This window comes from Polypterus senegalus, chromosome 3, assembly GCF_016835505.1.
Source record: "Polypterus senegalus isolate Bchr_013 chromosome 3, ASM1683550v1, whole genome shotgun sequence".
In the NCBI taxonomy this organism is placed as follows: Eukaryota; Metazoa; Chordata; class Cladistia; order Polypteriformes; family Polypteridae; genus Polypterus; species Polypterus senegalus.
Genome location: NC_053156.1, coordinates 184607856 through 184624085, shown reverse-complemented (window position 1 = coordinate 184624085; position 16230 = coordinate 184607856). Strand labels below are relative to the sequence as shown.

The window sequence follows — 16230 nt, the reverse complement described above, 5'->3', positions numbered from 1 at the left end:
GTTCATTGCAAACAAATTGAACCTTAAATCTATACTAATAAAAGACAAAGCCCTCACTGACTGACTCACTCACTCACTCACTGCCTCATCACTAATTCTCCAACTTCCCATGTAGGTAGAAGGCTGAAATTTGGCAGGCTTTTTCCTTACAGCTTACTTACAAAAGTTAAGCAGGTTTAATTTCAAAATTCTACACGTAACGGTCATAACGGTCGATAACGGTCGACAACGGTCGACAACGCCGCCATGTTGAACTTTCTTATTCATGGCCCCATCATCACGAAATTTGGTAGGCGGCTTCCCTGCGCTAACCGAAACCAATGTACGTACTTATTTATGCCACTGTCAGCCGCCATATTGAACTTTTCAACGTCACTAATTCTCCTACTTCTCATGTAGGTAGAAGGCTGAAATTTGGCAGGTGCATTCCATACAGCTTGCTTACAAAAGTTAAGCAGGTTTCATTTCAAAATTCTACGCGTAACGGTCATAACGGTTGACAATGTTCGCCATGTTGAACTTTCTTATTTATGGCCCAATCTTCATGAAATTTGGTAGATGGCTTCCCTGCGCTAACCAAAACCGATGTATGTACTTATTTCAGTGGTATGATGCCACTGTCGGCCGGCATATTGGACTTTTCAACGGTCTTTGTTACTTATGGGCCCATCTTCAAGATATGTGGTACGCGAGTTCCCAAAGCTAACTGAAACCTACTTACGTACATATATACGTCAACAGCCTGCAGCACGGTCACCGTGTGAGGCAGTGTTGAGTCCCCATCCCAACGTCTCCCACGTTGTTGGCTGCCTGCCTATATAAGGCCGTCTGTCGCTCCAGTTTCTACATTCCCTTCCTTGCTTCGCCACGGGATTCACGTCTCCCTGCTGATAACAACAGCCTTTTTATTTAATCCATGACTTCTCCGCTGTTTAATTGTTCATTTATTACGATTATAGTTACTGTGCGGGTATTTTAGACTTACTTTACATTGTTCAGGTACACATTTGCTTTATCATTCCAACCGTACCCCCATTACCATGTCTATCGAGGTGATCACCATCGATTAAAGAACTGTCACTTATCGAGTAGTTTCCACACCCGGAGATGGCACCTGCCTTTTCCATTCTCTTTGTTACATATTGCACGGCCATATCAGGCTCACTCTTGATATCCGGAGTAACATTGTGTCTTATGTATTGAATGACTGGGACAGGTTCAAGGTGTGGACTGGTGACGGTACAGGAGATAATTATACTACACAGGAGCACTATAAGAGTGAAATGCTTAAGCCCTTCACCTATGGATCTGCATATGAGTTGATGGCTGCCGCTGAATTGTTCGGTTGTCGCTTTCAAGTGTACCGAAATGGCCAAATATTTTACACCTTTCGACAACCGCCAATGCCTCTTAAACATCTTAGATTGACAGGTGACGATTTCAGTAGTGGACACTTTGATGTTTATGAATGTTTAAACTCTCAAAAGCTGGATGTGAAATTTTCGATGAAACCAGTTGTATACTTACAACGCTTGACAGATGCCGAATGTCTCTTCAACACAGGTCCTACAAATACTGTCGTAATTGAAACAAACCATGAAACTCAAACCGATTATGACAGCAGCAATCCAAGCTGTGAGATTTAAAACAAGATTACTGTTCACATGGCCAACTGTACGTTGTATGCTCAAGAGTAAGCTCAGCGCACAGCTTGGTCATATTACAACCGAGGGCCGAACTCACAATGTGGTATACAAAGAGATCCTTAACAAATAATTATTGGTATATTTCCCCTCAATTTAAAAAGGTTTAATTTTCTTCTTAATAAAAATTTTAAGGCAGTACTTCGCCGCTGCGAAGCGCGGGTATTTTGCTAGTATATTTATATATATGACAGCAACACTCATAACAGTGACAAAACAATTACATTGACAATCACGTTACGTTATTTTTAAAATATTTCCTTTTCTTTTTGTTAACTTCTTTAATACACTACTTCTCCGCTACAAAGCGCGGGTATTTTGCTAGTGGGAAATAAAGGGAGATTGGGACTAAGTCCAAACAAAGTCAAAGATGCAAGTGCAAAAAGTGATTTGAAGAAATGAAAAAAATAAACTGGTATTTAACCCCTCACACACACTAAATGAAAGCAGTAATCCACAACATAAGAAGATAAGAAATTTAACAAACATCAAGCCTGTTGTTAATAGCTATGCTGTCTCAATATCTCATCCACATTCTTCTTAAAGGTTAAAGTTTCTGCTTGAACTACATGTCTCAGTACAGTAGTTTAATCTAAAGTCCTACAACTCTTTGCATAAATAAGTGCTTCTTGGCTTCAGTCTTAAACTCACATCCATTTTCGATTTATGTCCTTGAGTGCATGATTCACCCTTAAGCAGAAAGAATGTTGATGGATCTACTTTATCAGTGTCTTTGAGGATTTTAAATACCTGGATTAGGTCCTGACAAAGTCTCCTCTGCTTGAGACTACATAGATTTAATTCTCTGTGTCTGTAAGAGTAGGACATGTCCTTAAGTGCTGGGCTGCTCTTCTCTGCACAGCTTCAAGTGCTACTATATTTTTCTTGTACCGAGATGACCAGAACTACACACAATACTCCAGATATGGCCTTACTAATGCATCATGTAGTTTGACCATAACATCCCTTGACTTAAATTCAACAGTTTTTATGATATAACCTAACATTTTATTAGTGCTTTTAATCGCTTCTGTACATTTCTTAGGCAAAGAAAATGTTGCGTGAACATGTATCCCTAAACACTTTTCAGAGGTTGCTTTCTGTATATGACAGTGTCTCCAATCTCGTATTTATAATTGATATTCCTTTCACCCATCTGTAGCACTTTGAACTTTTCTACATTAAACTGCATTTTCCAGTTGCTCAGCCAGGTCTGAAAGTTGTTCAGGTCTTTTTGAATTATTTTTGTTGCCTCCTCAGTGTTTCCCATCCATCGAATGGCAACATTGTTGAAAAGTTAAAAAAGAAATAGAATAAGGTAACAACTGAAATCATCCCAGCAGAACAATTTCAATGAAGAATATCCATCACAACGGCAGCAGTTGGGTATGAATGCTCAAATACCCTGCAGAGGACTGCCACTACATGCTTCTGAACTGAGACAACTTAAATAGCAGCTATTGAAGCAGAAAACAGACATGTTAATCTGCAGAAGACAATGTAGAAGAGAATGTATGGCAATGTTTAATCTCTCCTTAACTGCGTTTGTATTACCAACATACTTTAAAAGATCTTCCTTTGTCCTTGTTCCTATGAAATGAAGTCTAACCTGTCTGAATAATTATCGCTCTGTTGCACTTATATTGCACGCCTATAGAAGTGAAGTGTTTTGTGATCCTAGTCAAAACGTGAATATGCTCTTCTATGCCAATAGAACTAAATTCATTTCGATTCACATATTGTTTCAACAGATCCACAGAAGATACCTGTTCTGCCCCACATCTTGTTAGTTGAGACTGTTTTTTGTTGTACTGTGCTCCCCCTTCATGTTGTCATTTATTAACACACGTCCCACACTTACAGTGGTACTATAAAAGTCTATGAAACTCGCATAATTCACGCAGGTCCCATAATAAACATTTGAATACAATACATCCCATGTCTCTCACGTAGGAACCCCTTTATCTCTTGTTTCAGTCACGTCCAAAACGTATCCTTAGGGTATATAAACCCCTGGGTTTGGTTAGTTGTGGTACGCAGTAATTTGAACCTCTGTCTATGCGCTTCTCTTTGTCTTGATCCATCTGTGGAAATCATTCGCTTTGTAAGTGTCTTTTAAAGCCTTATTGTTTAATGTACACTGCTATGTATTGCTTTGTAAATCATTCTTTATTGTCTTTGATTGTAGACATGTAAATGCCTGTATGTTTCTTTTGTATATATTTCAGTTTACAACGAAGTACATCCAGTAAAAGCCTTCAAGATAGCTCTCGCTCACCCCTTGTCGTTTTTATGTGGAAGTGCCGAGTTGTTTAAGCTCTTTGCGGCAGAATTGCAAGGACAGTGCGGACTGAGGCAGAAGACACCATTACCTTAAACCCACATACAGTACAGGCCAATTATGTGTGAATGCTATTTATAGACTATAATTCTGTATTTAACTCTTAAAGAACCTCCAAGCTCATCACAAAGTTCAGGGACCTGTGTCTCCGCACTTCGTTGTGCAGCTGGGTTTTTAAATTCTTGCCAGGCAGGCCCTATATGATTTGTGTGGGTGGCCATACATTATCATTTCTCACTTTCAACTAAGGTGTTCCATAAGGCTGAGTACTCTGCTATACTTCCTCTGAACATACAACCGCACAGCTGCACATGACTCTAACTTCATTCACAAGTTTACTGATGACAAGGCTGTGGTAGGCCTGATATCCAACAATAAATAAGTAGGCTTACCTAGATCAAGTGGAAAATCTGTCACACTCTGAGGACAACAGTCTACTCCTGAATAGCAAAATAAAGGAGTAGAGTGTGGATTTTGGGAGAAAACAGCAGAGGCATTAACCCTCTCAAAGTATTAGCAACGCTCAAGTGGAGAGGATGGACTGTTTCAGATACTTTACAGAGGACCCAACCTGGTCCAAGCGCATCAGCACCTCGGTAAAGAAGGCATGGCAATAGCTTTACCACCTCAGATGCCTCAGGAATTTCAAGCTACAGACTTCTACACATCAACTATCGAAAGTATTGTTACAGGAAGTATTAATGCCTGGTTTGGAAAAAGCACACAAAAGGACTGCAAGGCTCTTAAGAGCATGGTCCAGTCAGATGAATGCATCTCTAGGTAGACAATCTAAACTTCCAGGACATCTATACCAAGCAATGTTATACTTGGTCAAAGAAAATTGTTCAGTGATACCAGACATCCAAACAACAGCCTTTTTTCTCTGCTGCACAATTATTGAGGCCACTGTGTTCCTGGAAACAGTCAAAGCTTTAAACATGGCTTTATACCCTTCTCCTGACCTATGTCTCATTACAATTTTATTGAGAATATCTACACAAATTTTCTTGGACTTTACAGCTTGGTTCTTGTCCTAACACACAGTGTGCATTGTTGGACATTATACACATGTGAGTGACTTTCTAAACTATGTCCAATCAATTCCATTTGGCAAAGGTGGACTTTAAACAAGCTCTACATACATCTCAAGGATAATTAAAGCAAACAGTGTTCACCTGATCATAATCTGATGTGTCACAGCAAAGGGTCAGAACTTGCAGAATTTCAGTTTTTGATAATTAAAAACATTTGCAGACCTTTCTGAAAGGAGGTTTTCACTTTGTCAACTTAGGTTAGTGAGTGTTGATTTGATTGTCAAAATTTGTAAATGAGTCAATTTAAAATTAAATCTACAACACAATGGAGTATAAAAAGTGAAGTGGTCAGTATACTTTCTGAATCCACTGTAAACTGAGCACTTAATACATTATAGTCAGCTATATCTCAAAAAATGTATGTCAACATATCAACAAATTTCCAGAATTCCAGAAGTCAACCCAGGTTACACATCTTTGTGACATGGAAGGAAAACCAACTATGCCACTCCCCATTTGAAAATATACTGAATTAGAATTAGAATATATCAGACAAAATAAATAAATACTGTAACAATGCAAATAAATACATGTATTACAAAATATAACAATAAATAAATAAAAACAGAATGTATGAACATAAATAATTAAGCGTGTCAAGGTACTTGTTTTGGTGCCTATTTTTTTATTTATTTACCAGCTATGTAGCCATATAAGACAGATTGAAATCTAAATAATCAACACAGACCTCTGCATATTTAGAATTAACATTTGCAGTTCATCTTCTAGTTTTTTGTGATTAGTGTAGTAATAAAATACATTACATTTTACATTTTAACAGATGGTATATCACAAACATTACCAATGCTTTTACAAAATCTCATACCAAATTTTTAAAATGTATTTAATAATAAAATGCATTGTGTTTGTATTCCAACAGATGGCGATCACACTCTCACTGCTTTCCCACATAACAGAGACTGAGATACACTGACACATGATGTGTCCTTTTATTATGGTGGATATTTAGGACAAAATGACAGTTAGTAAGTAAATAAGCAGGTGGGTGGCATGGTGGCACAGTGGGTAGCGGCTGCCTCAAGGAGACTGGGTTCACTTCCGGTCCTCCCTGCGTGAGTTTGCATGTTCTCCCGTGTCTGCGTGGGTTTCTTCCCTCAGTCCAAAGACATGCAGGTTAGGTGCATGGTTCTAAATTGTCCCTAGGTGTGAGTGGTGGGCTGGCACTCTGTCTGGGGTTTGCTTCCTGCCTTGTGCTCTGTGTTGACTGGGATTGGCTCCAGCAGACCCCAGTGACCCTGTAGTTAGAATATAGCGGGTTGGATAATGGATGGATGGAAATAAATAAGCAGATAAAAATGTATTATGAAATAAGACAAATAATAAATAAAAACACAGTAAAGCACAAATTATTAAATGTGTCATGAAATATGTTTTTTGCCTATTTCTTTAAGCAGTTAGGCTACCCATCTAATCTAACACGTTTAAATCTAAATGAAGTTAGAATTAGAATTAGAACAATCTAGACTTCAGCCCAACAGAATTAAAGGAACACTTTTTAATCAGAGTATAGCATAAAGTCAATGAAACTTATGGAATATTAATCCTTAAGTAGAGAGGGGTTGTTAATCAGTTTCAGCTGCTGTGGTGTTAATGAAATTAACAACAGATGCACTAGAGGGGCAACAATGAGATGACTCCCAAAACAGGAATGGTTTAACAGGTGGAGGCCACTGACATTTTTCCTCCTCATCTTTTCTGACTGTTTCTTCACTAGTTTTGCATTTGGCTACAGTCAGTGTCACTACTGGTAGCAGGAGGCGATACCTGGACCTTACAGAGGTTGCACAGGTAGTCCAACTTCTCCAGGATGGCACGTCAATATGTGTCATTGCCAGAAGGTTTGCTGTGTCTCCCTGCACAGTCTCAAGGGCTAGGAGACAAGCAGTTACTCTAGGAGAGCTGGAGAGGGCCATAGAAGGTCCATAACCCATCAGCAGGACCAGTATCTGTTCCTTTGGGCAAGGAGGAACAGGATGAGCACTGCCAGAGCCCTACAAAATGACCTCCAGCAGGCCACTGGTGTGAATGTCTCTGACCAAACAACCAGAAAGACTTCATGAGGGTGACCCAAGGTCCCCATGTCCTCTAATGGGCCCTGAGCTCACTGCCCAGCAGCATGCAGCTCGATTGGCATTCGCCATAGAATACCAGAATTGGCAGATGCACCACTGGTGCCCTGTGCTTTACAGATGAGAGCAGGTTCACCCTGAGCACGTGACAGAAGTGAAAGGGTCTGGAGAAGCCATGGAGAACATTATGCTGCCTGTAACATCATTCAGCATGAGCAGTTTGGTGGTGGGTTAATGATTGTCTGGGGAGGCATATCCATGGAGGGTCACACAGACCGCTACAGGCTTGACAAAGGCACCTTGGCTGCCATTAGGTATCAGGATGAAATCCTTGGACCCATTGTCAGACCCTATGCTGGTACAGTGGCTCCTGGTGCATGACAATTCCTGGCCTCATGTGGTGAGAGTATGCAGGCAGTTCCTGGAGGATGAAGGAATTGATACCATTAACTGGCCACCACACTTTCCTGACCTAAATCCAATAGAACACCTCTGGGACTATGTTTTGGTCCATCCAATGCCACCAGGTTGCACCTCAGACTGTCCAGGAGCTCAGTGATGCCCTGGTCGAGATCTGGGAGGAGATCCCCCACAACACCATCTGTCATCTCATTAGAAGCATGCACCGATGTTGTCAGGCATGTATACAAGAACACAGGGGCCATACAAAGTGCTGCGTACAATTTTGAGTTGCTGCAATTAAATTTTGGCAAAATGGACTAGCCTGCCACATAATTTTTTCACTCTGATTTTTGGGGCGTCTTTGAATTCAGGGCTCTGTAGGTTGATCATTTTCATTTTCATCAAACGACGTGGCATCCTTTCGTTCCTAACACATTACCCAGTCTATATCAGTATAGATATCCAGGAGGATTTCTTTTTCCCATTGAGATCTGATGTGTTTTCAAAGTGTTCCTTTAATTTTTTTGAGCAGTTTATATCAAAAATTAAAACTTGAACTAAACTGACATATAAACTAAATTGAATAGTAGGCCATTTAAGCTTTTTATGTAATTTGTCAGAGTCAGAAACCCTTTTACCAAAAAAATAAATAAAAATCTGTGGATACATTAACCAGCTTCAGTGATGAATACAGAACAGTACATGCACTCCTGCTTTGTTATTTTTTGTTCATTCAACAAACAAACCACAGAAACTACTTCAATATTCCTGCTACAATTCAAGACAACCTGCAAAATCACAGGGATGAATACCACAATCAGCTGAATAGAAGTCCACAAATATGCTTATATAGATCCAAAAATATAAACTTCATTTTAATAAAACAATATGCTTGCACTTTTTCAATCTCAAATTGTTAGTAAAATGTACCTCTGTTCCCAAATCTTTCATGCGTGCCAGAGCCAGTTCACGAAGGTTTCCGTGTTCCACTCCTGAGCTCACAAGAGGCATTGGGATATCTCTATTTTAAAATAGAAACCTTTGATTAATTACACAATTTAAAATAGTAATCCATAATAACTGCAAAACAGAAAAATCATTTTAGCAACCAAGATTAAAGGAAAAAATGTCACATGATGGAGATTATCATCACACCCTACAAGGTGGAAACATACGGACAAACTGCTAAATATGATATTGTATTGTTATCGTATTGTGGTAAAGTATGCTAATAATGGTAATATAAATTAAGACAGACTGGTTAGTAAAGCACAAATACAGTAAAATAGTAGCGGCACCCTGGAAAAAGGAATATAAAAAGACTTGGGGGTAAACTTAAAAATTTGGATAATTGGAAGATACTTTGAAGTAGGAAGCATATTTATCAATAGAAAAGATCAGAGTCTGGTCCTAGCAGCAAAAGAAACAAGCAGTCACCAAAATAAGAACACTTAAACTACTAAAATAAAATTATACTAGCAAATAAAATATCACTGCCTAAAGCTAAAGAACCAGAAAAAATGTGTAGGTGAGTAAACAGAGAAATAATCATTTATTTTGTTAAAACACTCAATTGCCATTTAGGGTTGAGTGATATGCAAAAATCTTCCCTTAAACCCTGGCAACTGTTATTCCTAGGATTGGGGTGCCAATATTATTAATGAACAAACCAATATTGTTTTTTTGCCATTCCTGTAACTCTCTATTTGGCCACTGGACACATTCACTGTTAAAATTCCTTTGTTTAATATAGAAAAACAAAGATGGGCGACAAGCTATTTAAGAAAAAATCAACCTCGTTAATCGGGCAATATTGTGGCTTTTAAGCACATGAGCCTGATAAACCAAAAGATTTACAGTGGCATGCAAAAGATTGGATACCCTTGCTTAAAATGTCTGTTACTATGAATAGTTAAGTGATAAACTGATCACCAAAACGCATATAGTTAAAGAATTGTATACATGATTACTGTATTGTTTTTGTTTTGTACAATTGTAAAGGGAAAAAAAAAAAGAAAAGGAGCACCAAGCATCCCAAGATATTTGATGTCTCAGGTAACTTTTGCCAGTGTCTTAAACCTTAATTAACATGTTTGGGCTATGCTTGTTCACAGTCATCAGTAGGAAATCGGAGATGATGCAGAGTGCAAAGCTGTACAAATTCTATGACTCCTCATACCTTGTCCTAACAATCAACAGTCATGGGTTCCGCTAAGCAGCTGCATAGCACCCTGAAAAATAAAGTTAATGTTGCACACAAAGCAGAAGAAGACTACAAGAAAATAGCAAAACATTTTGAGGAGCTCTTTCCTCAATCTGTACTTTTACTAAGAAATAGTAGTTAATAGGAGCGGTGGAGGTCAAGTTGAGGTCTAGATGACCAAGAAAACTTTCTGAAAAAACTGCTTGTTGGATTGCTAGAAAGGTAAGCTCCAGTTTGAGTGCAAAAGATGTTTAGGAAGATTTAGCAGACTCTAGAGTGATGGTCCATTGTTTATTGTGCAGTGACACGTGAACAAATATGCCCTGCATGGGAAAATCTTTCCTGCATCCTAGCCACAACATTCAGTGCCTGAAGTTTCCAAATGAACATCTGAACAAGCCAGATGTATTTTGAAAACAAATCCTATGGACCGATGACAATAAATGGGCAAAAGTATGCAAGGTGAAAAAAAAGGGTGCTGAACTGCAGGAAAAGAACACCTCTCCAACTATTCAGCAGGGGGTGGATCGATCATGTTTCACACTTGTGCAGCAAGTGGCACAGGGGACATGTCACTGGTAGAGGGAAGAATGGACTCAAATAAATACCAGCAATACTACGAGAGAGGACATACTGACTGACAGGATTTAAATGTCCCTTTTTAATGAGGACATGTGGCTTCTCCTGGAAAGCATTTGGGAAAGAGGCTTTATTTTAGTGTGTGTTATAGACAACCCAATGCAGACAGTAATTTCAATACAACAAATTTTTAGTTATATCAAAAAGGCAAGTTTACAAGGGGATATTATAGCCATGTGGGACTTCAATTATCCCAATATTAACTGGGATAACTTTGCAAATGGAGGAGCATTAGAAGTAATCAGTGTCTGTTTTTTAACATAGTATGTTAAAGTACCAACATGGGGTGAAGCTTGTCAGGATTAAGTATTTTGTAATGATCAGGATAGAACTGAGGGTGTAGAGGTGATTGAACCACTAGGGTCAAGTGACCATAATTATAATACAGTTCTTAGTGTTTTGTAAGTGTGTGGATGCAAAGACTAAAATTGTTAAGTTTAACTTTGGTAGGGCAAATTTTGAACAGATGAAGGAAAGGAGGATAAACTGGGATAAGCTTTTACGTGTGGAAAGAGTTGAGGAGCATTGGATTAGATTTAAAAGCGGGGCGTGTCAGGGAAAGTATGCTTCAATCCATCATCCTGTAAAAGGTCCGGGGAAGAGTAGAAACAGGAACCACAGGACCACAGCCTGGTGCATCTGGGAACACATCGAAGACTTATTATGGTCTCTTGAGTACGGGGACTGCCCCTAAATATCCCACAAAAGGCAAGCCTTTTGATAAAGGTGGGAGAAACCTAGGCTGGCAGGTGGAAAACCTAATGGCCTGGACATATAAAGCTGCTAAAGCAGCGAAAAAGCAGGTAATGGCTTTACAGGCTAAGGTGGTTAGGTGGTTACAACCACACAAACAATTGAGCCATCAAATAGCAGAGCAGGTGGCCTGCGCTTTGTTGCTCCGTACCCTACCTGAAAAAAATCACCCAGCCGGCCTGGGGCTTTAATGATATTGTCTCGCTAGCCGAGGCAATATCCAATCAAACCCAATTTTATTTATAGAGCACTTTAAAACAACCAGCACAGGACCAAAGTGCTGTACAATAAATAGTTGATAGGTAAAACAACACAACATTCTTGCACATAAATAAAAATAGAATAAAAATGGTATAATACATAAATAAAACAGCCCTACAATAAAACAATATAAAATGGGATAAAATCAGCTAAAAACAACAAAAGTAAAATGAGCTAAAATGAACTTCTCACAAGGTGTCAAAGGCCAGGGTAAAGAGATGGGTTTTTAAAAGAGATTTAAAAACAGACAGAGAAGAGGCCTGTCTAATCTCTAGAGGCAAATCATTCCATAGCTTGGGAGCTGCTACAGCAAAAACACAGTCTCCTCTAAGTTTACACTTAGTCCTTGGTACATTCAGGAGCAGCTGATCAGCTGACCTGAGAGAGCGAGTGGGTGAATAAGGCTGTAGGAGCTCAGAGAGATAGGGTGGGGCAAGGCCATGAAGAGCTTTAAAAGCAAATAAAAGAATTTTAAAATGGATCCTAAAAGAAACGGGCAACTAGTGAAGTGTAACTAAAACTGGGGAAATGTGCTCAAATTTCCGAGTGCCAGTTAAAAGATGAGCAGCAGCATTTTGGACCCTGTGGAGATGAGTAATCGATGAGGCACTGATTCCTACATAAAGTGCATTACAGTAGTCCAGCCGAGTAGTAACAAAGGCATGGATTACTGTTTCAAAATGGTGCCGGGAAAGAATTGGCTTTATTTTAGCCAACTGCCTCAACTGGAATAAGCTTGATTTAATGACCGACTTAATCTGGCTATCAAACTTAAGATCAGCATCCACCTTGACCCCAAGATTTGTGACAATTGGCTTATTGTACTCGGCCAAGGAACTTAAATACACTTTAGGGGTCTCAGTGGGGCCACCAAAAACGATCATCTCAGTCTTTTTTTCATTGAATTTTAAGAAATTAAAAGCCATCCAGGCTTTAACATCATCAAGGCACTGAAGTAATGGCTGTACAGAAAATGTGCCTTTTCTCTTTAGAGAAACATAGATCCGACAATCATCCGCATAAAAGTGGAACCCAACACCATGTTTTCTAAGTATAAAACCAAGAGGGAGCAAATACAAAGAAAAAAGGAGGGGGCCTAAAACTGAGCCTTGTGGGACACCACACAAGAGAGGAGTGGAAGAGGATACATAGTCACCAAGACTGACACAAAAGGTTCGCTCAGCCAAATAGGACCTGAACCACTCTAGTGCTATACCCTGGATGCCCACCCACTGCTCCAAACGAGAGAGTAAAATGGCATGGTCCACTGTATCAAATGCAGCTGTCAAATCTAAAAGCACAAGAAAAACACAGTTGCCAGAGTCAGTAGCTAAAAATATATCATTAAAAACATTTAAAAGGGCTGATTCTGTGCTATGTAAGTGTTTAAAACCAGATTGGAAAAATTTTAAAATATTTTGTTTTTCCAGAAAGGTCATCAATTGATTGTGAACTATTTTTTCAAGGATTTTTGAAAGAAAAGGTAGTTTGGACATAGACCTATAACTTGCAAGAGCTAAAGGATCTAGAGCCGTTTTTTTAATCAGAGGTTGAACCACTGCATGTTTCAAATTCTTAGGAACCACACCTGATGACAAACTATGATTTACCAGTTCAAGAACCAGCGGTCCAATTGTGGATAAAACCTCTTTAAAGAGTCGAGGCAGGACACCATTGTTTGGGGACCCTGCAGGTTTTAAATGACCAACAATCTCCTGTAAAAATGACAATGTCACAGGCTCAAACCTGTCAAAGACAGCAGAGCAGGGACACGGACTAAGGGGTCATGAGCAAGAGAAGGGATTTGAGCCCTAGTAGAGGAAACCTTCTCAGTAAAAAAAGTGTAGAAAATTTTCATAGGCAGTAGGAGAGGGCTCGATACAGTAAGTCTGTGGTACATTAAGAACAGAGTCAATGGTCTTAAACAAAACACGGGGATTGTGACAATTTGACACAATAATGTCAGAGAAGTGTTTTCTTTTTGCATCTTTTACAGTTGTTTGATAATGACGCCAACAGTCCTTTAACATCTGAAGTGACACTTGCAGTCTGTCTTTTTTCCACTTGCGCTCAGCTCGAGGGCACTCGCGTCTAACAGCACGAGTCACCTCATTTAACCAGGGCTCAGATTTAGTTTTAAGGTTGTCTGGTTTTCAATGGAGCAACAATGTCCAATGCAGTCCGACAGGTGGAATAAAACCATGAGCTGAGCTTCTCAGTCCGGCAGCATGAAAACTCTGGAATGATACAGTTCTGCTTAAAAGCTGTTGAAAACTGCTCAGCAGTGGAAGAATTAAAAACACGACAGCGTCGAGCAGCAGCACGAGGTTTAACCGTGGTCCAGGCAAGAGAAACTTCAAATATCACAGGCATATGATCAGAAAACACAGCGTCACAAATCTCTAAGTTAAAAGCAGGCAAACCATGTGATAAGACAAGGGCAAGTGTGTGTCCACGTTCGTGTGTGGGACCAGCCACATACTGCACAAGATTAAAATAATCAATAAGGTTTAAAAAGCCCTTTATCATCAACATATCAGGGCAACAGACATGAATATTAAAATCTTCAATAAGGTTTAAAAAGCCCTTTATCATCAACATATCAGGGCAACAGACATGAATATTAAAATCTCCAACAATAAGAACACGATCATATTTTGGCAAATATTCAGCCAAGAAGTCAGCAAAGTCATTCACAAAGCCCTTGTTGTATTTTGGGGGGGCGATAAAGCACCGCACACAACACTGTATGAGAGCAGCCCAACTCAAACACACTCACTTCAAAACTGGTGAATAACGACGATGGTGACATGTTTAAAAATCGTCGCTGTCCCTCCTCCTCGGCCCGACGTCCACGGGGAATGAAAATAATAGCAATCATCTGGTAGCAGTTCTGAAAAGATGCTGGACTCACCATCGCTCAGCCACGCCTCACACACACAGAGAAAATCCAGTCCTCGGGACGAGAAAAAAATCCTTCAGGACAAAAGTTTTATTTGCCAAGGATCGAGCATTAACCAGGCCAATCCTGGCAGGAAGCGGAGCATCCCTGCCATTAGGCGTCCTGGAAGCCCGACACAGAGGCCGCAGGTTCCGCAGATTCACCCCACGCCAGCGGGGACGAGGAGAGCAGGGCCTGCGGGCCTGGAACGTCCCATCCAGACCGATGACAGGTACCAGCCAAGCGTCGACAGGATCCAGCAAACGCCGAGAGACAAGGAAATGGGACTCCGCTCCGCACTCCCTGAATAAAGGTGTAGAAAGACACCCCAAAGAAGCTTTCAGCTTCACTAGCCAACCACTGCAGCGCCCCCGACAACGGCCACGCCTATGCCGGCGAGGTGAAGCCGGGACATGCCACAGGTAGTACGGAATCTCCGACAGGAAAGTGGGAAAGGTTTCATGCTCAGCATAGTTCCAATTTGCCAAAATTTGGGCAGAAAGTCGGAGATCCAATAGAGTTTGGTGATCAAACACTAAGAGAGCGTTTACATTTATCATAACACTCAATAAAATCAACACAAACAAGCACAACACTGGCAAGGACAGACGGCAAGCCACACACACCGGCGCCATCTTTGGCCGATAGTGATAACTCAAGACAGACACCGGCTTGGGAGTATCAAAACGGGACTCGTGTGAACCCGAGCGTACTTACGTCCCTAACACAGAATCTCAGAGCTACAATACGAAGCATACTTGAGTGGAACCTGGGACATGTCGGCCAGCTCCACGGGGTGATATGGGGGGAGGAGCGGTGTTTGCTCGTTAACCCTCTTGCTTTTACACATATGGAAGTAGTGTTAGTTAATGGACTTAAAGCTATAACTTTATTTGATTCCAGCAGTAACATTTCTATTGCTGCTCGACATCAGATACAACCGCTAAAATGGTTAAAAATTTAAAACCCGCATTACCTGCATTCACGGGGATGTCCGGAATTATAAATCCACCAGATGCTATATATGTCAGGGCGGCGTATTAAAAAAGTTGACGGTGGCAGTGATGGATAATCCTCCCTTCCCTGTGATATTAGGCAGCAATTGGGTAGATATTAAAAGTGGTAGCAAAGACACTTCTTTCCCAAGATCGCTAGGTCTAGTCACGGATGTGGAATCAGCGCCCTCAACTTCTTCCATGCCATGTTTACAGCCGGCAGGGGAGTGGAGTTCGGCCTCTGGTAATGACAGGGAAACACCCGGGACATCTCAGCCAAATACGTCATCATCAAGCGCAGTGTCGACTCAGGTAGAATCCGATCCCTTCACACGGCTGCAGTTTCAATTTAGGAAGATCCCGGCTTCATTTAAAAGGGAGCAGTGGAACGATGACTCCCTTAAGTTTGCAAAGAATGCAGTCGTTCTGATTGATGGCCAATGTGCATTATATCCTATGCCACAGGGGTCCTCACTTTGTGTTAAATAATGATCTGTTATATAGGGTAGCTGACCATGAGGGGGAAATAAAGTCACTGTTGTTAGTACCACGGACATACCAGCGACAAGTCTGTGAACTAGCATATACCCATCTCCTGGGAGCCCATTTGGGACCGAAAAAACACTTGAGTGGACTAAGTTCAGATTCTTTTGGCCCGGAATTAATGAGGAGGTCCGCCGCTTTTGTACACCCTGTCCGGAGTGTCAATTGAGGCAGATTCCTAGGAGGGACCATGCTCCTCTAGTTCCATTACCGTTAATAGATGTCCCTTTTGAACGTATTGGGGCCGACATAGTAGGACCCCTAG

General features: G+C 40.6%; 1 protein-coding gene across 1 annotated transcript in view; it reads right to left on the bottom strand.

The window, feature by feature from the left end:
- The window catches only part of elp3 (elongator acetyltransferase complex subunit 3), a 412219-nt gene that overhangs the window by 145672 nt on the left and 250317 nt on the right, over positions 1-16230 (bottom strand). The window contains exon 11 of the mRNA XM_039748296.1: positions 8561-8651. Coding sequence (XP_039604230.1) covers positions 8561-8651 — 91 coding nt within the window. The remainder of the gene's footprint in view (positions 1-8560; positions 8652-16230) is intronic.